Raw genomic sequence first — 25807 nt, 5'->3', positions numbered from 1 at the left:
CGTATCTTTTCTCTAATACTATTTAGTATGCTTTGTACTCAAGTGCCCCAAGCTGTTCTAGAGATTTTTGAGAGCTTTTAGCTACACCTCTATCAGTGGCTGTATGCTGTATACAATTACCATGTAAATCAGAACATCTGCATTGACAGGAGAAAAACACAGCCTTGATTATCCCACCTAATAAGCTAGCAAAAGCAATTCCTCAGAGTGCAGTGAACTGACAACAACATGCAGTAATTAAACAGGTAGTACTCTTTGCAGTCACGTGTACCTCTTATTCCGAATTAGGATGACAGAGTGTTCTTGTCCATCACTGTATGTTCCATTAGCAGACTGAAGAACTACTTTCCTAGTACTTGCTCTATCTCCAGCATTAACATGCACTGCAAGATGACCATCAATCAGCATGATGGAAAAGAAGGGCTGTAGATTTAATCAGAGGATTAATTTTTAACTGTAGCTCAATTTTCAAGACACTCATTTAGTGTTTAAATAGAACACACATGGGAAATATTTACCTTCAAACCTGTTGCAAAAATTTTAATGAAACTCAAAGACTAGTAGGAATTGCATTGGTACCTCTCAGAGTGCAAAGCTCTCTAACAGCAGACACAAAAGCTGAACATTTCTCTGGTCAAACTAACTCTCGGTAAAGTGCAGGAGGTTTTTTTATACACCCACACACTCCTTCTCTTAGAGGAGGAAATAGTTAAGATCTTCTCTTTGGATTCTAGAAGCCCCAAGTGTCCATCAGATACACAATATATATAGCAACCTGACTTGATTTTACGACATAAAAATGGCAAAAATAATCCCTAAAATTTCATTGTTTTCTGTACTTGCCAAGTGTGCTTGTCTTCGTTGTCGCTTTTCCAGTCCCCTGCTGAGTCCAGCAAGGATGATGCCACTGCTGTTCTTTGTAGCAAAAGTTGCCATCAGTTCTGACTCTGGACTTAAGGACTTAGGTACCAACTCAATATATCCATTGTTCATGATGCTCACACTATGAATAGGCTATTTTATAAAGAACAGAAATAATTACTGAATTTATCCATACATAGTGTCAGGTAAGAAAAAAATCAAATATAGATTAGATTATCTTAGAGTTTTTAAAGATAAATCTGTTTCAACTCACTGTAAACACTACTATTCACTATTCTATTAAAATAAAGATCAGATCATAAGACTTTAAAGTCTCCTACCTCCAATACACAGCCTTTTCTTACTCCATATGAATTTCTAAGCAAGTCAAAGGTGGAACGAGATATTTCCAGATTCTTGATGCATCCCACATACATTCTACTATTAAGACCTTTCCTGAAACACAAAATAAGGCTTTCTTTCCAAGGAGCAGTACTTGAAATCTCCTGGGAGAAAAGATTAATTTCTCTTCAACAAGAAAAGAAAGAGAGATCTGTTTTAAAGGATGCAGTCAGTCTGGTGTAAGTGAAAAGAGTTTAAGTTTTACTCTCAGATAATTAAAAAGAGTCAAAATAATGTTGTGCCCAAATTAAAACATACAAGTGTGTAATGCTGTGTTGTAAGGTCAGGTAATTTCCCTAAATTTTAAGGTGAATCCTCTGCTGAAAGAAAATGGATTGTGTAAAAGGGTAACTGTAGCTGTCTACTATGCAGTTTTTCAGTTTTCAAGTCTGGAGGATTCCTGATTTGGTTCCCGGTTTAAGGCTGAGAAATCTAAGGCTGTCCTGCCATAATCCCTTAAAGGCTGGAATGTCAGCTAAGATTAACAAGTCTGCACTCTGTAATAACTGTGCAGAGACCAATAATGTACTCGAATTTACGTTATTGTCAAGAGCATGCAGAAAGTTTAATTAGATTTTCTCTTGCCATATTTATCCTTTCACAGTGAAGCCAGTGGAAGAAATGTGACTTTGCAAGTTCAGTACAGACGTGAAATACAAAAAACTCCCATAAAACTAGAGACATGCTATAAAATATGTATTTGCAATGTTTTCTGTTGATCTGTTCACAGTTGGTTTTCCTCTGTTCCAAGTTACTGAATTACAGGAATTCTGAAGTACAGCTTTTATCCTTAAGTGTAGTTTTGCCCATAAATGCCATCTGGAAAACACAAGGCTCACACAGGTAGAGATCAAAGAAGCATCACTGCAGACAGCAGTGCTGGATGCTTGCCCCAAAGAGCAGGGGGTGCTGCTGTGGCAGCTGCTGTGGTAGAAATCACCCTTGGAGGAAGAAAACAAAATTATTTGTAATGTGAACTAGAGCATCAGACCTAATAGTGGAAAGCAACATATCAGAGCTTGAAGTCAAAGGACAGATGTAGTATACATGGCCATAAACTAAACTTCAGAATTCAGTTTTTCTCTAATTTCAGAGGAGATAAGAGTGTGTAAAAGTTTTCCCCTCACCTTATGAGAGTCTTAGCAAAGGTGCAAAAGTGAGACACTTTACCTCAGAGCCCTCGATCTTGGCAGCCCACCAATGAAGATTGGGTCCTTATCAGAGCGGTTCAGGTCTGAAGCAACCCCAGGAGATTCTCCTTGCTTGGTTTCTTTATAATTAAGGTTATATGCATCCATGACTGTCAAAATTCCTGCAAAGAAAAGAGAGTCAAGACCTGGAGAAGGACATGAATACACATTCTTCCCTTCTGGCAATCTCGTCTGTAATAAAGGAAAATGTACTCATTGACTCGGACAGGTATGGACAATCTTCTTATTTTTAGAATGAGTAATTTCTGTACTTCCAGCTATTCTGTTAATCTCATTCATTCCTCTCTGCCAAAACCAAATCTGGAGAAGTCTACAGGAAAATAGATACATACGAAAAATATGTTATAACTATTAGCACATATTTGTTATTGCCAAAACACAGGCTCCCACAAAACTAAGTAATACTAAAATGCAGAAGAGAAAATATGATCCCTCATCTATAGACTCATACAAAAATCTTTCAGTCTTTAAAGACTGTTGGTATGGTTTTGTGCAGAAGTTTCTACACTACCTGCTCTTTGTGAGATGTGTTAAACCAAACACACGATTTACACTGTAGTGTTTCTAGAAGTACCATAGGTGTGACTCCTAAGACACTGCATTGGAAGTGATCAGATTTGGTTGCAGTGATGTTCCCTGCAGCTTAGATATTTGTATTTGTAAATGTGCAAACACCTGGACTTCTCAGTCTGTAGCCTACCTTGCTTCTTATTCCGATTGAATGAGATTTTATACCACGTTCCGTTGTTGTAGCGATTTTCTGTTGTAAGAGCAAGGGGTCCTGAACCGAGATCAACAGTCACCCTCACTTTGCCATCAACAAGCTCAAGGGATAAGAAGTCTCTCTGAGGGGAAGGAAAAAAAATAAAAACCAAAACAAAGCAGATTACAAGCAAACAGATTACATTCTTGGAAATAAAATCTTCCTAAAGAATGCATGCCTGGGAAGTTTGGCCTGCTGTGTGGAAAAGTTTTAGTAACTCTTTTACCTGGACTATTTGTTAGGCCCAAGATCCTCATCGTCACTTTATTTAGGAAAATTAAGTTACAAGTACCTCACAAGGATGTATTTTTGTTTTGTTATTTTCCTTACTTGAATGCATTGTGAGGTTTGATTACTCAGCAGAAGAATGGTTAAATAACAAAGTTACATTTTCCTGGTTTTGGATGAAGTTGAAAGTAATTTGATTTGACAGTATAATGATCAAACACTACAATGTTCTTTCTGCAAGAAGCAAAGACCGTCCTCAAAGAGTAAAAAAAACCTTTCTGAATTGCATTGAAGGTTCCCCCTCTGAACTGTAAAGCTTAAATCAGATATTATTGTGCAATGTATTCAGGCAGTGAGTACACAGAGCAAATGAATAATGCAGTGACTCTGAAAGAACCTGTATCCAAACAAAGCTTTTCCTTCCTTCAGGACCAGAAAACCACCATCTAAGTGCACAGTAAACTGCATGACATGACAATGCAGGTCTGGTGATGGGTCTAGGTTATATTGCTTTTGCAGGAGTTTTATTTAATTTGCTTCAGTTTACTGAATTCCTATCTTATTGATTTAATTCAATATGGGTTTTCATTATTATATTGTCCTCCTGCAAGCTCAATTCCAAAACATTTTTACATTCTGAAAAGGTTCCTCCAACTGAAAAAAACAGTTTGCTGTCCTTACAGTTTCCTTTTCTATCCGTTAGCTAAGTAATCATTAATTTTAGTGTAAAATAATTTAATTTTGTTCTAAAATTTACATAAATTGTGAAGAATTCTTTTCACTGTCTAATTTTTCCTTTAGTTTAGGTGGATATTTGCTCTAATGAGTTGTCCTCTAGGGTTCTTGTCTTTATTCCTTTAGCTTATGATGCCAATCACGGGTGATGAACTACACAAAAGTAGTAATACGCTCTAATATATGTAAAAGCTGAATGACAGTTTAGGAATCTGATCCATTTTCTTACAGTGCCATTTGAAGCAAGATACAGAAGAAGCCCATTTGGTGAAAAGGTGCTGAAAGATATTAATATCTGAGTCACTGTTGAGCGAAGTGCCTTCTCCACAACCGAGTATCCACTGCCATCAAAATGGAATGAAGTGTCTTCATCCTGTGGACTACAGAAGCAGAAAACCAGTATAAAAATGTTAACTGAGCACTTGCTTTTTTCCCAGTAATTTTTACATAAAATATAACAAAAGTTAGGTCACAGAATAGTTTGGGTTGGGAGGGACCTTAAAGCCCATTCCACCCCCTGCCACGTGAGGGACACCTTCCACTAGACCAGGCTGATCAGAGGCACATCCAACCTGGCCTTAACACTTCCAGGAATGGGACATCCACAACTTCTCGGGGCAACATCTTCCAGCATCTCACCACCCTCACAGTAAAGACTTTCCTCCTAGCATCTAATCTCCACCTACTCTCTTTCAGCTGGAATCCATTACCCCTTGTCCTGTCACTCCATGCCCCTGTAAATAGTCTCTCTCTCCATCTTTCTGGTTGGCTCCCTTCAGGTACTGCTCAGTCAGTGCAGCCTCCAGGCAGTAATTTATGAAGTGTGGGGAAACACTCAAATCTTGATATAATGAATAACTGAAGGATTCCAGCCAACGGCCACTTTCATTAACCTCACAACACACAATTTAGCCATGGGGAAGGATGCACACAAGGTAAGTGTTCTTCCCTTATATACAAAAATGAAAGCCAAACCCAGTGATTTCCTAAGGGAAAAGTAATTGTTACAGCATACACCCTCTAAATTAAAACATGTCATCCATTTCCCAAATAGTTTGCATAATTGCACTTACAATACATGATCTATTAGCCCCTTTCCCTGCAGTACAAGACTTGCAAAAAATATCTCATACAATCAAGCAGCACCCTCTGCTGTTTCTGCATGAAATATTCTGCAAAGGGAATATGGACAAGCATAACTCTTTTTTATTCCTTCAACGTAAAATAGTAGTCTGCAAAAGGCACCAAGCTCAGTGGCTACAGTTTTGCTATCAATTTTTTTATAAGACTGCTTTACACTGTTTCTTACCCTAGGAAAAAATAAATCTGTCTGGCAGAAAATTACTGAAAAGCAAAGATTCCTCAGTATTTTGGTTCACTGGTAGTCCCTATTTCCCATGCACAAAATAGAAAGCAGCAATAAAACCTCTCTGAAAAGGCGATTCAAAAATTGAAATTCCATACAAAGAAGTTATTTAATACCACTGACACATTGAAATTAACATGCTCAAGACTGTAAATTAATGATCAGTGAAACACTGCAATTTGTCTGAGCTCCATATGCTTAGTTAACATAAAAATATAACATTACAAATGTAAATTACTCTAAACAAGTTGAAAAAAAAAAAAACAAGAGAGTGAGACAAAATACCTTCCAAAACAGCCATTGCACTTGCCCTCTCTCTCTATGTAGTTCCAAAGACCAACAGATTTGCCATTCAGGGATGCCTCTCCTAGGCACCCTTTAAAATGGGTCACCTTAACAGCAGGTGATTTCTATAAGAAAATAAATATTTCATGAATACAATTAACGTTGAGTACTCTGAAAATTATGCAGCAAAATTTTTGCTTGGTTGTTTTCCCTGAACTTCAACTTTGTTAGATATAAATCATAATAGGAGAACAACATGTTATAGTGTAACTATTGACAATTATAATTGAAATAATGATAGATTGGTACATCAAAAGAGTAAAATAACTACGTCCTTGACCTACTTACACACCCCTCACAGCATGAATAACAATTGCCATGGAAGAAGAAAACAAAACCATTTGATAATGTTTATACATGGCACATGCACACACAGACTGCCCTGGTTCAAACTTTATGTAAAAATTTCCAGGGGAAATTAACTTCAGGATACAAGAAGAGCCTTACAGCACCTCTGCTTTATGCTCAGAGTACCTGGCATTTCTTGATGAAGTAACCAAATCAAGCAATTACTTCTAACAGAAAAGTATTTCTCAAACATGTTCAAAACTATTAACAGAATGCTGATCTCAGAATTTAACCTTGATTTGTCCTCCAAGTCCTCCAATAAACATTAGAGTTGACTTGTTAACATCCAATATGCTAGCTGTCCCCAGAGAGGTTCCAGATTTAGGCGAAGGCTTCTGATTGGAGTTCATTTCCTCTATGCTGAGTGTACCTGTTTTTCCAAACCTGCCAAATACAAATACTAATAAATAGTCATAGAAATCACCAGGCCTAATCAACACATACATACTATTCGCTTCTCCTTCTATGGACATGAAAAAGCTCATCACTGAAAAACTCAGTGGATGCTTTGTGCACAACACTTGTGGCTTTCTCATTTTAATTACCTGGTGGCATGTATTCTGTGCCATTTGTTGTTGTCGATTTGAAAATCAGGGTATTCCACTCTTGTTGGTCCAGAGCCCAGATCCCAAAGAAGAGCTACCTTACCACGTCGCATCTCCACTGCCAGGAAGTCTGTCTGAAAAACAGCAGAGTCTATTCTAATTCATGGTATCAAATGTGTATTTTCACCAGTAACATGGAGAAAGTCTTTCCAGATTCATGTCACTAAATCCCATATTACAGGAGTTGATGTTCAGCAAAATCAGGCCTTTTACTCACTTCTAATGAGACAAAACTCCCTCAGGTTATATGCAAGTAGCTGAATGTCTTCTTTATTTATATATATATATATATATATATATATATATATATATATATATACACACATATACACTTACTAGTCTGTGAAAAAGTACTATCCCATGATAGTGTGCCACAAGGAACTAAGAGCTGTGCATTTTTTGGGATTGCAGAGAGAATGAGAAGGAGAGCAATGTGGCTGTCACATTCTCTTCTAAGTGGGTGGATGCTCCATGCTCATGAGGGCCAGCTTCAAGAAGTTTAGCTGATCATTTGATGAACTCCAGCATGCTACATGTAAGTATCACAGGGGGTGTTACACTCCATGTGGTTAATGCACATCACAGGAAAAGGAAGGGGGAGTTTCAGCACAGGGCCAAGACGCAGCGGCTAAGGCACCTGGTACTTCTCTTGTCTACCTTTGAAAATCTCTGGAATCATCTAAGGCACAAAAATATTTCCACCCCTAGTGAACACATCTGTCTGCAAGGGGCCTCACTTGGTTACTTAGTTTGAAATCAAGTAAGAAATGTTGGGACCCTAGATGCTGAGAATTTTAAACTTTCTGTGCTGAGAGGCACAGACTCACAAGAGAACACTGTACTTGACCTGAGGCTGTGGAGAAAGCTTCCAAAATTGATTAATAGCACTAAGATTACAAGTATGTACTTAGAAGTGTATAATATCACAGAGCAGAAAACTTAGAGTTTGGTGTTTTAAATTATAGAAATAAATATGAAACAAGATGGAGGTTTTAAGGCAGAGACAGGTTGTTCTTTACATTCTTCCTCCTTCTTCTTCATGGGTTTGGGTGATATTTTGTAACTGAACAGAAAAGTCACATTGAGGGCTTCAAGGGATCAGTTATTAGGTTAAAAGGGAAAATAATCTACGTATCATTTCTTAATTAGATAGGTCAGCCTTAAAAGACCTTGTAACAAGAGAGAGTTAACCATTTTGTGCCTTACTAATGAAAGACTACAAAACTCACAGTTGTGAGGCTGTAGCACTGATAAGAAACAATAAACACCTGAGTCTGAATGTGAACTGTAGTCTCAAGTGCCTTCAATACTGACCACAACAAAGGTAAAAAAACAAGCAGAGAACCCACAAAGAAAAGGCATATTTAAAACTTTTAAAAGTAATTTAAAACTTTTGGCTACCATCACCTTCAGTAAATGTACACCAGAAACTTACCTTTCCATTGCTACCCAAGTAGAAAAGGAGGTTATCTGGTTCAGCAGTTTTCACATTGAGTGTTAAGGTGTTGTAATTTGTAGATGAAATTTGGGGTTGATAGGCACGAATGCAATCTCTGTCTGCTGATACTGCAACTTTAATCTGGGGGGACAAGAAGAGAACGGAATCTAAACAAGTCTCAGTGAACACAGCACTCATTTGTGGAATATCTACTTAGCTTCTGACCAACAAATGCAAACCTTTTGCTGAGATCCTTCCATGCAATCTAAGTATTGCTACCTGGGATAGATTCCTGCAATCTTCTAGGTATCACATGGTAAAGAGATTCACAAGAAAAAAGTATGAAATCTGTCTTACGCTCACTCAATTGGTAGGTTTGAATCAGTAAACAAACCATTCAAATACCTCACAAAACAACAATAAGTCTTGGGTCAGAAGACCATGTAGCTGCAAAAAGCCATGTCATAACATCAGAAAATAAAGATGCAGAAATTCAAAATGTTTTAAAATAAAGGAAACCATTTCTAGTCTATATGGAGAGATTTATTTTTTTAACTAATTAAGAAGGAGACTATCTGCAACAATTCTGGCTACTTCAAATTTGTAACAGTTCACACAATATTAAAAAATACATTTGTGAATCTATGGCAAGTTCAATTTTTTAAAGACTAAATAAATAATATTCCTATTGTCATATCCCTAAGACCACTGTTTAGTAAACTGATGAAAAATTAATCCAAGCTAAATGCAACCAAACTTCCAGCAGCTTGGTAGTATAGTGACAGAAAATCCATCCTAGCAAGAAAAAAGCCTTAATTCCTTTAACTTCATGGAATATACCTGTAACTGTTAAATGCATATAGCACACATGTATGCATGAATCTGGACACAGATATATAAAGTTTCTCCTGCGTAGCAAGAAATTACAAACCAACAAACAAAAATACAAACTAACAAAAAAACCCAACCCCCCCACTCCCCAAAACCCAAAACAAAACCCTTAACCACCCCCCCACCTCAAAAGAACAAATTCTCCCAAAATTGGAAAAAGGGATTTTGCTAACACTTCTTTTCACCTTGCAGGAACTTCTGTGGCTTATGACACCTCAGAAAACACCATTCTCTTTTTTTTTGTAGTGGATTCATTAAGCTTCAGTAGACTGTGACAGAGAAGCAATAACCATATAATTAAGAAGCTTTGCAGAAAGAACTGAGTGCCTTCTTTTGAAAAAAAAAATCTCCCTAAACCTTACAATAACATATCCACAAGTATGTCAATTGCATACCAAAAATTACTCATTGCAAAGTAATTTTCATATTTCTCTCACAGTCTAATGAGATCCATAGTACAGCTGATTCACTTTTGCTGTCTTTAAGGTAGAAGCAGAGATTTAAAAACAAGTACACTGTCTTAAAGTATGGTCAGCTGCTTCTTGCAAAGAACATAGGGACATGACAGGCCATAGATGGCAAATTTATTCATAGAATCAACACTCTGGACAACAAGTTTGTCACGGTACTTGATGTTACATGGGGCACCCCACATCAATCTCTAAATAACCTCAAAAATTAACATCTCATACTAAAGAGAATAGCAGTACCATCCTCCAACTTGCCTCTTTCTTATCAAAATCTCTCATGATTGCTCTCTGGCATACTATGTTTCATTATTTTTATAGGAAACAGGAGGAAATAGCAGATAAATTACTAGCTGGCTGTTCTGACAAACTCACAAATGCAATAAGAACCTTGATGCTAAAACCTTAAAATGTTGCCAGTATGATTTTAGCATCAGTCAGTGCTCTTTGGACTTCACTGAGACTCCACAGTAACAACCAGGTACCTTGAAAATAAATTTTAGGCTCCTTATCTCAAACAACCTCCCTGCTAAAGGTGAAAATTCATTAAATCTGGGATGATAGAACTTACAGATGCTGCCTGCTTGCGGGCCTGGCTGATAAGTTCTTTAATTTCAGACAGGTTTCTGTTCAGGTTCTCCTCTAGCATTTTCAAAGGTTTGAGTCTATCCAATAAAAGACTTGCTTGTGCTTCAACTTCTTTAACTTGTTTTTCAGCTGTGTATGCTGTGGAAACATAAAAGAAATGTTGAGGCAGGGTGAAATTGCTAAAATACTTAGCCAAGGTAGCCAGCCTGTGATCATTTTGGTTTCAGCAACTTTTAACATCAGTAAGGGATATACATCCCATGTGAATTCTCTAGAGGACTTTTTTTGAAAGTTAGCATATTTTTACTGAATTAGGAATAAACTCTCAGTCCATCAGGCTCTTATTTAATGCCTGTTAAAATTGAATATTAATACTGCTTCTGCTAGCAGTGACATTGCCACAGAGCAAACTTACCAGCTTTTGATGAATCAGTTATGAGTTCACTTGTTTTCCTCAAAGTGTCATTAACTTGGGACAATGTAGAAGATGTATTCATTAGCTTTTGACTGAACTCCCCAAAGTGACTTAAATCCACCACAGCACTGGTGTTTGCAGACACAGCCAGCTCTTTCACTTCAAGCATGTGTTTCCTGGTATCTGAAACACAGTTCCAAGGTCAAAAAACATTCAAAACTTTCATATATTCTTGTGACTAAGAAATGCCTGGCTTTGTAACAGCAGCTACAAACATAGTCAAAATACTAGGAATGCTGTAAATTACATTCCTGTCATAGTAAGAATTGTATTGTTTCTTTGGGGAATTTGATTCTGCCCGTCTCATCATGAAGTTTCTATGAATGCATCAGGCTCACAGTGTTTAAGTTCCCTAAACGAGTGTTGGAACCCAGAGAAACTTAGTCTGAGACTGAGGTTTTGACTCCATGCAAAGCTGGTGAGGCAGAAGCTCTGTTACACCCTCTGGTTTTGGCTACAATCACCCGTACACTGAGAGCACCACCCCCAGTCTCAGCCTGCTCCTTACACCCCCTGCCCACAAGAGTGGGAAGAGGCTGCAGCTGGCAAAAAAGGCCTGAGTTAGACCTCCAAGGATCCTCCTTCTCCACTCTCTACACAGAGAGCAATGCCACCATCAATCCCTGACCAGGGAAAAAAAAAGAGACAACTTCAAGAAGTGTAACAACAAAGCTGAAATCAAATAATGTTAAGCTGTGTGTTAAGGAGAACACTCCTGTGATTTTAATGATTTAATTTTCAATGTGTAGCTTTATGATAGATAGCATCCTGCAGCTCATATCCAGTGTAACATCATCACTACTATTACCCTTTAGCATGAATTAGGTCTTTGAATTGCAAAATGGGTATTTTGAGGCTTTGAATTTAGCATTCTAATCCAGATTCAGAGTGGACTCAAACAACCCTAGCAAGAGGTCTTTATCAGTGTTTTTCTAACTTAAAATATATTATTAAGATTGGTAAAGTATTTTAGACCCTCTTATTCACAACTTCAAAGTAATTTTCTCTATTAGTTTCCATGAACTTTAGGTCTTGCTTTTATTCAAACTAATGATTGGAAAAAGAGGAATTCGTTCATTTTAAAAAAGCACAGCAAATAGATTTTAATCAATTAAATGAAGTCTGCATTTACAACAAGAAAACATTTACATGCAGACTGTAAATTTCATAGATTAATATGAACAGTTTTGAAACAAGCCAGAAAAGAAAGTGAAATCTCAGAGTTCCGTATGTAAATTTCTCTGCATGTGGGATTATATCTTCTATAGCTTCACCCTCCTTACATATCAGTACAATTATATTTCTATCAGAGCCCCTCCTGATTCACAGCAATGTGAAGTGTGAATCAGACTGCAGACCTTATACCATAACCCAATTATGTTTAATGGGTTTACTGAAAAGAATGTAAAATATTTAGGAGGCTAAATGAAGTCTCCAGTGTAGTTCATTGCTAGGTTTCTGCAATCAGATAATAAACAGGGTTTTATTACCATTGTACTAGAGTTCTGTAATAAGGAGAATGTCAATATAAATTTCACTTACTGTTATGCAATGCTCTGAGTGTCAACAGAGAATCATTAAGTTGGTTGCCAATTTTATTAGTACTTTCCTGAATCTTTTCTACCTTTTTGTTCAACCCATTCAATCCAAATAGAAGTCCTGTTGAAAGAAATAACATGCATATAAACAAATACAATACAACCCACACAACACCAAAGTATCAATTTATATCATCAATTGAACTTTTTTTTTCTTTTTTTTCAACAAAAAGAGCATTTTACAAACAGGAATACAAAATGAATGCAGTATAGATAAGCTCCTCTGGGTACTGCTCTGTTCAAAGCTATCCTTTTTGGCCAATTCCAGGAGACTTAATGGCTCCAAACATAGCAAGGAAATGGCTATAAATTAAAATTATTCCATGACTGTGAACTCTAATATTTTTTTACAGTGTTCTCCATGTTTTATGTTATCTAACAGGAGCCAAATAAGTGGCTTTTTTCTATATATTTGTGATCTGTTTGCAGAATCCTCTCATTATAAATTAAAATATGCAGAATAGAAGGAACAAAAAAAGGGAATCCTGTCCATCTGAATTACATAATATTTATACAAATTTGTAAACCACCAGTATTGCAAGACAACACTATTTTACAATTACAGTTTATCTCTGTGAAACATTCCCTTTCTGTCCAATTTTGCCTTTGTTAAAAATGCTTTTGAATTTTCACGGTATAGACTTCAATGCCTTACTAGTATCGCGGTTCAATGCCTTGCCTTGGAGTAATAGAAAAAACAAAAGTATTTTTGAGTTTATGGAGACAAAGAACTTCAGCTTTTTTTCTGTATTTTAGCTGTCCAGCAGGAACAAATAAAAAGGATCAGGATTTAATTAAAATTAAATTTAAATTAATTTTTTTGGAAAAACAGCCACTGCAAGCGCTGCTTATACGTAAATGGGGTATAGTGAAGGCCAAATTTTAAATGTTTACAGAGAAAAATTTTATTCTTACCCAAAAAATGAAAATACTATGAGAATCCACAAAATATTAATCTTAATTGCAGGATAATATGTACATAGTCATATATATATATATATATATATATATATATATATATACACACACCTTAGCTTACACTCATTAAAAAAAATAATCAACTACGTAAAAAAAAAAAAAAAAACCAGCACAAAACAGAAATGGGGAAAAGAAATAGAGCCAGAATATGAATTCTACAGAACTGACCATCACTTTTTTTCTTCAGATTTTTAGCTTCATTCTGAAATTTGGAGCTAAGCAGTAGAGTTTCTTTTCCCAGAAGACTGAAAGACTCCTCTGGCTAAAAAACACAGACATTAAGTTGCCACATATGAAAAACAGAAAATCAACTGAAAACATTTAAGCATTTTCAGACCCCTACATAAAGTTATTGAACATTCGTGCTATTTATGAGATATTCTATTCATTAACTTATTAAGCATCCATTAAAAATAATACAAGTTGTTATCCTTTATTCAAGAACGAGACATTGAGTGTCTTTGTGTTTCATAATAAAAAAAAAGATGACTATGAAAGAAAACCTAAAAAAAATTTAGTTTCAATACTGCTAGTGATTCGGTGCTGTCTCTTGGAAATTTTAATTCCAGACCTAATTAAAAATTTCCATCATGGAGCAATTTAAAGTGAGATATTTCAAAATCACAATCTTAGAGGCTTTCTTTTAATTTTCTCCAACTGAAAAAATGTGGAAAAACACCTTGAAGGATTCATGCTGTAGACAACTTTAATAAGACAAAGTGCTATATAAAAACATGAAAGCTCACAAAACAATGTCAACTTTTTTGATCACTATCATGTAAATGCATTCTCACACATTTGCTTGTGCAGGTATAATGTGCATCACAAAGACATGTGAGGGGGAAATAAAATTATGGGAAACTCTTAATATCAGACTGGGAGCTCGTCTGGTCTTTCTAACCAACTGTTTCAGTAATAATCTGATAATCTTTGAAGGCAGAGGGATGGTAGATGAGACACAAACATACATTTGTTATTAAATGTCCCCTACTAAGCAAAGTAGCTGTGGTTGGGAATATCCAGACAGAAGTGGAAGACTGATAGGTCAAATAAGGAGATCATTGAATAATTCCAGAGGTAGAAGGGAGATCTAGAGGTTTAGGAATTTAAGCTCTACAGGAATACATGTCAGATACCTGATATAAACCCTCATAGAATCAAGTCCAGTCCAGCTAAACATGCATTAGACATTAAAAAGCAAACAAGACAAAGGGAAAATGGTACTGTGGCAGAGAGAAAAGCAAGGTAAACAGAACTTGAGATGTGGTGTCATTACTGCCTTGGAGTAGGGATTCAGGATACGGTACATACTAGCTGGTAGGACAGGCTGCCATCAAGGTTATGCCTCCATCAAAAAGACTCAAGTTTTCAGCAAGTGCAGAAACAACTAGAAGAAATATTCCTAAATGAGAAAGGGGCAGACATAAATTAAAGTACTGATTTTGATACTTACTAAATCCAAGGGGCCACTCACAACTCTAGATGCATCATCTGCCAAACTTTCTGTTCTTTCAATTACACTTTGAACGCTGGAGTGAGTGTAGATAGCAGCAGTTGTGTTCAGAGTCACATTTCTTACTCTGGAAAGGTCACTGAACAGACAATTAACAAGCAATCCTGTTTTCAATCAAGCACTGAGTTCCATGTCTTCAATTACAACATGCACATCTTTCCAGAATACATGATGCATTCTGAAAAAAATGACACACCTTGCCCAGTGTTGCATAAGGGGCTTTCAATTCATTATTTTGAACTCAAAGACCAAGTTAAAAGGTTTTCAATTACAGGGCTTTTTTCTATTTTGTTAGTTGCTGTTCTGTTTTTTTTTTCCATTCCATCTCTATTTTTTTCTCCTATTTTGTTCCTTTTGTCTAGGTTAATTTTTTCAATTTATAAAGACCCTTAGAACAATCAAATTGTATTGCCTAAACAGAACAGAAACAAGCCCCTACCTGAAATGCAAAAGCTAAGCACAGATACAGGATCTAGGATAAAATTGTAAGCATCTGAAATCTAATTTATGTTAAATTTTGCTTTATTGAATTTATCTAGCTGTGGTGAGGTCAAGAATTACTTAATGTTGCTCCAAGCAAAATTTTCTGTTTTCAAAACATGGGCAGGGAATTAGTTTAGTGAGTTATGCCTCTACCTATTAAATCTGACACTAACATAAACCTCATAATTTTGTAATTCTTCAGTTGATTACCTCTCTAGTGCATCTGCAAGTTTTTGGAACTGGGTGGCATGTTCCTCAGCTCTGTATACCAAGTCAAGCACTCCTCTCACAGACATCTGCATCACCAGCTCATCCACGTGATGTCGCAGTTTGGTGCTCCACAGGACCAACCCATTCTGGTGGACTTCCACATCCTGCAAAAAAAAAGTTTCCCTTTTTTTTTTGTTTTTGTTTCACTAGCAAAATAAATTTGAGGGTCTCTAAGAGGATGTTAAAACTTATGGACTTACAAATGTAGAGTTCTTTACATCTTGGGCAAGAGCAGCAGCATCATTCAGTAGGACCTTCCCTTCTTTAATGAGCTTGGTCGAGATTTCTTCACCTTCCTTTATTTTTAGCTTTTTGTCCTATAGCATAAATCAAGTGTTTTATAGTAGGCTGATAAGCCAGCTATACTGATGAGTTCACATAACATAATATTGTTGTTTTCAAACACGGGTCTGGTTTCCTTTAAATTTTTAAGGTATCGTACATATTAAAACATTTAAATATGCTTAAAATGTAAAATATCAGCTTTTAAACACAATCACATATTTGGTATTTCTTATGCAGGGACACTGACTGTCCAGTCTTACATTTAACTCTGCCAGGTTGCTGGAAATGAGAGGAAACAAGCGATGGGTCTCATTGATGTTAGCGAGTGCCTCATTCACCAGGTCCTGGGCATCCTGCAGTCGGCTGTTCTGCTTTGATAAGAATTGGCTGGCATTCCCTTTTAGTTCAGCAAGTTCCTGCTGGGGTTTGAGATACTCTTTCTGAACCTGGGTCAACAACTTTTCTGCAGCTCTGAAAAAGGAAAGTAATTAGAACTTAAAGAACCAGCAAAGGAGGAACTTAGGATTTCTTAAGGAGAAAAATGGCATAATGTGAAGTTAATTTATATGCATCATCATACTAAAGTCTGCCATTTTTTTCTAGAATAGCATACATGGTGGTTTAGTTATTCATCTTACCACACAAAATGATGACTGCCTGGGGAGAGGACAGTAATACAGTTCATAAACTTTGCATGTAATGACTAGAGAGAAAAGGGGTGAGTATGAATCACATTTGTTTGGACTTGATTTGGGACATACCCGCCCACATCAAAATCTCTGTGAAATGTTCCTCTGGGAGAACTCTAGATCTGAATTGTAGTGATACATATTTTGAATGTAGGATCAAAACATCATTTACAAGGATTGGCACTGGCAAGAAACAAGTGACCAGAACTGAAAGACATATATGCAAGAGTCCAGAAAAGTTAAATATTAAATAAAAATAAAGAATCTCATTTAAATGAACACGATATGAACAATCTCTGCACTTATATTTTTAATCAGCAACAGAGATTATCAGGCAAATATTAAATTCTCCCAAATCTGTCAGCTGTTAATTGCTTCAGCTATTCAATTTGGGAATATTTGCATCTTCATTTGAACACTTTCCAGAACTAAAGGAACATAAGTTATAATTATCCTGAAAGTCTACTCCTTGGTTTCTCTTCATTTCAGCACATATGCTGAACATTGCAACTCCTGAAATGGTATTTTTACATAAATGTTTGTCCTTGTTAATCTGAGTGCATGTAACATAGATCTTTAGCCAAAGCAAAAGAAACCTAGTTTATTACACAGTTATATACAGCAAAATGCATTCCAACTTCCTTATTGAACAGCAGATGTGCATTTGCATGTATTTCCTAAAACTAAAAATTCAGAATCCCTTCAATCAGAAGCCACAGCCTTAAAAAAGTTACAAGATCTAAAGCATTTTACAAGTCAACAATGGCTTCTGTTTCAGCATAGAGTAAAAAGGTTCTATTCCAAATTGTCTGTCAATTAAAGGCCTTTGCCTTTCATGGCAAATGTGTGGAGACCTCAGTTATAAATGTTGCCCAAAGTACATTATCACAAACTCAGTCCACTCTGAGTCACGCAGTAACATCTACTCCCTAAAATACAGACTAGCAAGCTGCTTATTTAAATAATTTTTTAATTTACAGCTGCATTTCTTAAGAAATTCTGCAGAGCAAACAACCTTATAGAAGTTACTAGCTCTCTTCTTCAATCTGTCAAAGGGCCCTTATCAGAGTGCTTTCAGAAATTTCAACACAGAGTATAATTGAAAAAGTTAATTTGCAAACACCTTCTATAACAGCTCAAAAGCTGTTGATATTGAAAGTCAGAACATTCTGTTACTATGGAACAACACATCTGGAGACATATTTGAAGTTCCAGAAATGTATCATAAGAATAAATGCTACATTTCTGGTCCATTTTCATGTCTGTATAGTTTCTATACAGTTCTATATTCAGCAGAAGAGTCTGCTGAACAAAATGAGACATGCTACCAAGACAAACACCCTATCCTGCTTAATCCAAAGCACTTTATAAAAAAAAAAAAAAAAAGTCAAATTTTCAGAAATATTCTACTCTGGTCTAAATCCTTGTCCCTGAACTCAGTGTTAACATTCCTATAGGTTTTAGTGTGATATAGCATTAGTTAATATTTCTGAACGTGGAACAAAAACTTTTCTGACTTTTGGAACAGTAATTTTTTTATCTTGCCAAGTCTGGTAATAAGCAGTAATAGTGACTATAAAAGCCATTTCAAAATAGCCTTCAACTGGGGACAAATCAAGACAACAGAATACAATCCTAAGCAATGGCTCAGAATGCTTTAAAAAATGCCTTGGTTTTATTTGCAGATCTTTGTATTACATATTCTAGTGACAATCAATTGTCATGTCCTTCAGCAGGTCTGACATGTCCTGGGCTTGCAATTGACTGAGACAGTTTTCAGCCAAAACCAACACACAAGTGTATTAGGCTCAGATCTGAAAGAATCTGAAATCACCGAGTCTTTTGAATTATTGCAAGGGAATTTTGTATCACATCCAAGTTAACAGACTTTACTATTGATTTTACAGACTTTCAAAATACTTTATTATTGATTTGTATCACATGGGATGACCAAGTATCACCAAATCATGTAACTTCAAAGCAAAGTTCACACAGCTCCACCTGGGCTAACTATCACACTGCCACTTATTATAGAAAAATGTTTCTTCAGCTATGTCTTCAAAAAAGCAGTGTTGCACGGCAGAGACATATGAGAAATCAAGTTTTTGGTAGAACAGGCTTACTTTAGGACTGTGGTAGCACTATGGTGCTGCTGAACAAAATCTTTCTTGCGCAATGCATCCAAAAGGGCAGAAATTTCATCCTGCAGACTCTGAGATGCAGCATTTGACAGTGGCAGATCCAGGCCCAGTGTTTCATTTAGTGACAAAGCAACTTCAGCAAGCACTGAGTAGGAGAATAAACAATTTAGTCATACCACTAAAAAAAGAGAACATATTTGAATCCCCTGTGCAAACAGTAGCATTGTTCATGTAAATAGGACTTTAAGAGTTGCAAATTATATACCCTTACTAAATTTTGTAAAGAAATGGGAATATCTTAAAAACAGGATACCTTTGATGGTTGTATGCACTGTGTCAATAAAGCCAGTCAGTTCTTGACTTTTATTCCTGGTTTTCTGAGTCATTGTGTCAAGTTGCTGAGCTTTTTTCAAAAATCTAGTTGTCTAGAATAAAATCAGAGATGATATTTGACAGTTCTCCTAAAACACTGATTAATTCCTGACCCTTATCTATGGTTTTTATGCTTATTTTCTTAATATTGAAAATATTTTAGTTTAAGGAAACAATGCTTTGTGATAAGTTAAATCAAACTGCTTTAAAAATCTCTGATGCTTCCATCCTTGCATATGCCTTAATTGTGTTTAAAGTTCCAGACTCTCAGATCAGAGTTATCAATTATTTCCATAATCAGTAAGCTCATAATTAGCAATGCTATTTCTTTAACTAAGTAAATATTACATAATTTTTTTAGGCAAAACTAATGTTTGTTAAGAAAATCACTGTTCTGGATACATCAATATTAATGCAATACAATAACAACACTCAGTAGAAGCACCAGATTAGATTCTCTATACATGGCCAGAAAATTATAAGAACATTTGTTCAGCAAATGAGATCTAATGGCTGAAGTACTATTTCCTACCTACAATTATTCTCCTGTTAAGACTGGATAAAGAATACAGATGTTGTCTATTTTTCCTGTGAGACTTTTAACAAAATTTTTTCTCCTGAGGTCATTTTAAACACAATACTACAGGTATCAAGGACTTTTTGGTGAACATTCAGCTATGACATAACTTTTAATTAGCATCACATATGAAAACCAATGAGAAGAAAGTAACTCACTCTCTCCAGTTTTAGAACATTAAATGAACACCGTAGTAAAAAACTTTTAACTTTAATAGAAATCATGTAAATCTCCTGGACAATATAATAAACCACTGTCATTTGCAGGAGATTTCCACAAAACAATTAACTCCCCTTTTCGGGAAGACTACAGCATGGACTGAATTCTTTCACTGAACTCTATAGATTTTAAGTAATTTCTGAACAAATCTCTAACATTCTGCTATTATGCTATGAAATCTCAAATAATTTATCCAGATAGGCTAAGAATAAAGAAGCCAGCACCTACCTCTTCATGCAAGTAATCAATTCCTCCTGATAAATTCAGAAGATTTTCTTTTGCTGTATCTAACAAGTAAGTTGGGTCTTCTCTAGGAACCATAGACCTCTATAAGAAATGAGAAGTGACAGCTCATTGTAATTTGACGACTTTGTTGCAGGTCCAGAAAAGTTGGGAAGAAAATAACTATGTACACTATTTAGATTATTTATTTGTTTATAAGAACAGATTTTCAAAGCACACAAGATGATGTAAATTAATTACATACATACAGTTCATGCAACACAGTGTACCATTTATTTAAATAAGCAAGAATCCAGCCACGTTGTATTTTTAATTGAGTAAAAAGGAAAGAAGCAGCAGTTCTGCATTCCTGATTCTCAATTTCACCACAGTCTGAGCTACCAAATAAACTACTTTGAGGAGTTCCAAGGTCCTTCAAATTAAATATTTCATCCAGAACTATAGCTGCTGTCATTTCAGCAACTGGTCCTGTAAGAACAGCTGCACTAGGGTGTGTCTGTGAGGATGACCCTGGAGATCAGCAGTCCTGTGGGTCCCTTTGTCAAGGAGAAAGAATAATAGGCTGTATTTGCCCTCAAGGTCACCTCAAACCTGCTCCATACAGCAATAAATAGATCATTGTACCCAAGACTATTATATTTGATACAGTCAAGGCCTGCAACAGGATACCACTTCTCTAAAGATGCAAAGAAACTTAGGGCATCTCTTACAGGGAAAGCAAGTCTAGGAAAGGTTATTTTTAGATTTCAGATGATTCAGGGCCAATCATGGTAAATACCATAATAGTTTTATATACACACACACACGCACACACATACATATGTACATGCACATATATATATAAACACACACATAAAAAGTAAAATCCAAATTTTTAAAGAAATAATAGACAATAGTATCCTTGTGTCAAATGAAAATTTCAAATTTCACTTTTCCTCAGCATGAAAAACAAGTGAAAGTGAAAGCAAAAGCTCTTGAGCCTTAAAAGCCCAGCAGGTTTCTTTAAAAGCCTAGTTCAAAAAAGCAGGACAGGACAGCAACCAGGTTTAGGTATAATCAGGAGGAGTAAAGCAGAAGGCTTTAACTAGAAAAACAGAACTACTGAAGTCTTCCAATGGACTGGAGGTGCAGAAGCAACGAGGAGTGGACAATCTGATTTGGTAATGTTGTCATTAATGAAGAACCTACAGAAAGGTACAGAAAAGAGGAAGTACTCGAGTTCCTATCTACCACCATGACGCAGAAGCAACACAGTGAGGGGAGCAGCCTCCCAGGGAGGATCTGTAAGTGACAGCAATAACCTTGGGAATTTTCTGGCCTCCAGCCACAGTTTCTCTGGTACAAGGCAAAAGGCAAGGTAACCTTTAAAAATCCAGAAAAAGGGTAATACCTGCTTCCAGAGAAAAATTAAAAGGCTATCAACTTACCCCCACAATTAAGTTGTTTAAAAAAGCACTGTGTCCCAACATAAATGAAATTATATGAGTCACAAGAAGTTTTATATCACTAAGCACCCCACTTCCAAGAAAGTGACATCTGGCTTTGATTTAATTTTAATATTGAAAAAATGTATACACTAAAACTTAAAAAGTAAGAAGAAAGTAGAGAATTACTTAAGTAGTTAAGATGAACTTACTACAAACTTACTATAGTTAAGAAAGTTAAACTCAACAAGTAAGTAGAAACTTAAACTGCCCTTATTTTTACATAAGATTTGACTTTTCTTTGCAATAACGTGCTCAATAAAAACTACATATGAATAATGTTTCCAAGTACAAGATGATGGTGCTCCTATACAAACACAAACTAATTATAGAAAGCAAGTGAATTGTATCCTTGAAGTATTACAATAATTCAGTACACTTAAGCCTTAAGACATAAAGGAAGGAAAGCATAACTGAAGCTTTCAAACTAAAAGGTTAGCAAATAAAATTAAAAGATAAGAGTACCTCTGCTGAAGCATAAACATGTAATTTAATCAAGTTTGCCATCAATTATTGTAACTATTAACATTTTGAAGTACACTGATTGGAACTCATTCTGCCTTATATCTTAAATAGAAGAAATAATTTAAAATTTTAATTTGCTGAATTTGGCAGCACAAAAAGACTCCCATTATTTTGATTTTCTTGTGATATGGTGAAATACAAAGAAGATAGCTTTGTTTCTGACTCAGAGCTTGTCTGCTTGACTATTGCTGAGAAGACTCTTACCAATACATGTGCTTATTTTTAGTAGTCATGAAGCAGGGAGGATTCTGTTTATCTCTGGTTTTGTGCAGAGGCCACATGAACCTATTCCTTAGCAACAATACATGACCTTCTAGAATCACAAAAAGTGGTTTTTCATGCTTTGTTCAAGCGGGGGAGGAGCTGAAGGGAAGTTAGCCCCAAGCAGTCTGTAAGTGTCCAACACTGAAACATTCCACCTGACTTTAATGTCCTGAGATGAAGGATAGAGTAAAGCACTTGGACTGCCACACAGCCAAAAAGAAAGCAAACTGCTGCACCCCAAGCTCCCTTGCTAATGGAAAAGCAGCATACCAATCCAGGGAAGGACCCAGGGAACTCTAGGGAAACACCCTCTAAATCTATGCCATGGCAGCTCTTTGGCAAAGGGACCAAAAAGGGAGAAGACCTGGTCTGCTATTTCTATTTCACCACTGAAAGTTAATCCTCTTGCTGGTCAGACTTAATAATGCACATAATCTACACAAAGCACGTGCATACAGCACATTCAAAAAATCTGATTGGTGATCGAAAAATATATCAATCCATTTATTTAAATGGCAGTGCAATAGATGAAAAGAAACTTATAGAGGCAGCCAAATAACTTAAGGTATATTTCCACAGCAAACTTAATGGTCTTAATCTGGTATCACACATATTGAAGCTATGAACTTCAGGAGGCCTTCTGTCAAATTATCAGCACCTGTGGGTGGCTGCAAATTTTGCTTTAAAAGTGTGACTAAATACTTCTGCTGTTTATGTGTTCATTTACCTTCAGATGCTGCGTTGCATTCTCCAACTCTGACAATATCCCATAAGGCACACGGTCAATACCAGTGAGGTTCACTGAAATCATGGCCTCATCGAGATTATCCAAACTGTTTAACAAAACTCCTGTGCAGTTGTCATCACAAGCTAAATAAACAATTTTAAGGAAGCAGTATTAATATTAAAATGAAGACAAAAAATACTACACTTTTGACTTTTGATTTAGACAGTATGTGCCTTCATCTTTTGAGTTAAGAGTGTTAAAGTATAGTAACTCTGAATGGACAGATTTGTAGTCTTGCCTTTCCCTTCTTGCCCAAGAGTGAACTTATTCCAAACACATTCTCCTTAGGTTAGCACACATTAGAGCCCTATTGGTCCTGCTAACTATTGAGCTGCTTGCTGTATCATAAGCTTATTGAGCCTATTTAGCTATTTTGCAATAAATCCATGTTGAAGCCACTCAGTCAAACAGGTATGGCAGACAGGAAATTCAAGCCTATGGTCCTGTAATTTCATTTATTTCTCAGATTTTTTAATTTATTTATACAAAATAAAACCAGAGTTCTAAATCCCAATTCATTATAGAAGCAGATTGCTTCACTAGATGTGCCTTTCTGGTACTTACACTCTCATAAAGAATTACAAAAGTAATTACTGGGGGAATATGACTTATTGTTGGTGGAGAATGCCTATAGACCTGTCATAATTTCAAAAGTATTATTACAGCAACCTCACATCCAAAGGGTGAATGACATAGGAATTCAAGATTTTGCAATAAAAAAGATATTATACAGTCAGCAGAAGTCTTAAAAGTCTCTTTCCTTAAACTTGTTTGAAACACTAAATAAGCCAGTTTAAGAATTAACTGCTTGGCTGATGTTATGATCTCTACTGTAGTTTCCTGTGTGTTCACAGAACAGCTGAGGTTGGATGAGACCTCCAGAGAATACCTTCTCCAAACCCCTCTGTTTTACAGAAATAGTAAGTTGTTAGGGTTTCTTTCCTTCACAGAAAGAACAGGGCCTGACATCATAAACCCATCCGGGGAATAACAATGTGCCCCTAAATACCACTGGAGCAGACCACAGCCCCTTGGGAAAGTAAACAATTTGCAAAGCACCTACAGACACACTCGTCCTCCAGCAGAAGATGCCTGGGCTCACACTCCTCGCAGAGCTGTCCCGTTACCCCCGGCTTGCAGAGGCACTGCCCGGTGGCACCGTCGCAATTCCCGTGAACGGAACCGCCCGGATTGCACTGGCACGGACGGCAGCTGCCACCAGGGAGCCCAGGGGCACCGTAGTAGCCAGGGGAGCACCTACAGGGAGGGATGGCATGCTGAACATCACGGGGTATTCATCCTGACATCAGATGTTACATTTACTGACAGCTTGGGGCTGTTATTAATAGCTCAACAGTAACCAGCAAACCACCCCAAGTCCTTGAGCATTCTTTTATACACTTATTTATGAACACTGAATAATCTGAGTGCACATATGGCTCATTTTAACCAAACTGCTCTGGGGAGTTGGGAATAAATTGGAACATCATGTGTAACTCACCTTTCACAGTACTGTCCTTCATATCCTGGGAGACAGGCATCACAGTGGTAATCATGAACACCTTTCAGGACACAAGTGGGACTAAAACTAGGGGAAGGATAAACAAATACCTGCTATCATATGAATAAAATACCATAAAAAGATAGATAACACCTTCAGCCACAGGCTAAATACTATAAGCAACAACACCTTCTGTTTAATATGACTGCATTTCTCTAGAATTTATACTTTAAATTAGTTAAGTTTGCTTTCCCAATGCAGCTCCATTACTGCAGAACATGCCAGAGCACATTATGGCTTTCCTCTGAAAAGGTAAGACAATGTAAAATGGATGTTGTGTGATATGGCTAATGCATGTAACTGAGACTTGCATGAACACACCAGAATCACTAGGCTCTCATTCTGACTCAGTTATACAAAAGCAAACAACAAATATGCTTTTTAAGTTTCTGAAAAAAACCCAGCCTGTACAGAATTTTGTTTTTCAAAATACAAAGTTAACTGTTCCTCTACCAAACAAGCAGATATGTAAATTTCAGACAAAAGAGTATTTGTTCTTCCCCTTGGACTGATCTCATGAAAAGTTCCTGCATTGAGTGGGGATGGCCTGAATCTTTGTAAATACAAAAGTACTGTTCTCCAAATGAAGAAAAAGACTCACATTTGATACTAAACAATGTCACAGCAACTTAGTCAACAATCTATAAAAGTCTGTGTCTGCTACATGTTAGAGAAAAAAATATTTTAATTTTTTTTTTATTTTAAAATTTCATAGAGTTACTAGTACAGCTCAGAATGCAAGCTCCCTTTACTAAATAAAAATAGGCAGCATTCAAATGTCTAAAAATTAAGGACACATAACAATAACCAACCTCTACTGTCATAGTGTAGGAGGAGCAGAAGGAGTAGGAGGTTGGAGGAACAACACAAGAAATGGGAATGGTAAAATGTACAGTGGATTTAGTAAGTTCTGATTACCTGGCAGGGTTGGCTCTGGGACAGGCACAAGGAGAGCAATCATTGGCAGATCCAGTCACTTTCCCATAGTAGCCTGGGGCACAAGCACTGCAGTAGTCACCAACTGTGTTATCTCTGCAGTTCTGAGACACAAAATTCAGATGGTTTAAAACAACAGCAAAAGACAGGAGTACTTAT

At 36.5% G+C, this 25807-nt stretch overlaps 1 protein-coding gene across 2 annotated transcripts in view; it reads right to left on the bottom strand.

Moving 5' to 3' along the window:
- Positions 1 to 25807, bottom strand: part of LAMA1 (laminin subunit alpha 1) — a 98953-nt gene that overhangs the window by 9875 nt on the left and 63271 nt on the right. Inside the window, exons 30-54 of one of the 2 annotated variants that reach the window (XM_064433997.1) lie at positions 25631 to 25752; positions 24653 to 24739; positions 24215 to 24408; positions 23092 to 23234; positions 20077 to 20175; positions 18994 to 19105; positions 18663 to 18825; positions 16111 to 16321; positions 15766 to 15882; positions 15506 to 15669; positions 14753 to 14891; positions 13468 to 13561; positions 12266 to 12382; positions 10664 to 10846; positions 10232 to 10386; positions 8300 to 8443; positions 6805 to 6938; positions 6493 to 6643; positions 5852 to 5976; positions 4430 to 4580; positions 3175 to 3319; positions 2434 to 2575; positions 1203 to 1317; positions 844 to 1014; positions 272 to 423 (exon numbers count right to left, since the gene is read on the bottom strand). In XM_064433997.1, coding sequence (XP_064290067.1) covers positions 272 to 423; positions 844 to 1014; positions 1203 to 1317; positions 2434 to 2575; positions 3175 to 3319; positions 4430 to 4580; positions 5852 to 5976; positions 6493 to 6643; positions 6805 to 6938; positions 8300 to 8443; positions 10232 to 10386; positions 10664 to 10846; positions 12266 to 12382; positions 13468 to 13561; positions 14753 to 14891; positions 15506 to 15669; positions 15766 to 15882; positions 16111 to 16321; positions 18663 to 18825; positions 18994 to 19105; positions 20077 to 20175; positions 23092 to 23234; positions 24215 to 24408; positions 24653 to 24739; positions 25631 to 25752 — 3530 coding nt within the window. The remainder of the gene's footprint in view (positions 1 to 271; positions 424 to 843; positions 1015 to 1202; positions 1318 to 2433; positions 2576 to 3174; positions 3320 to 4429; positions 4581 to 5851; positions 5977 to 6492; positions 6644 to 6804; positions 6939 to 8299; positions 8444 to 10231; positions 10387 to 10663; positions 10847 to 12265; positions 12383 to 13467; positions 13562 to 14752; positions 14892 to 15505; positions 15670 to 15765; positions 15883 to 16110; positions 16322 to 18662; positions 18826 to 18993; positions 19106 to 20076; positions 20176 to 23091; positions 23235 to 24214; positions 24409 to 24652; positions 24740 to 25630; positions 25753 to 25807) is intronic. The other variant, XM_064434007.1, reaches the window with a different exon arrangement.

Source organism: Passer domesticus, chromosome 1 (assembly GCF_036417665.1).
Source record: "Passer domesticus isolate bPasDom1 chromosome 1, bPasDom1.hap1, whole genome shotgun sequence".
Lineage (NCBI taxonomy): Eukaryota > Metazoa > Chordata > Aves > Passeriformes > Passeridae > Passer > Passer domesticus.
Note: the sequence above shows the minus strand (reverse complement) of the source record. Positions and strands in the feature narration are given on the sequence as shown.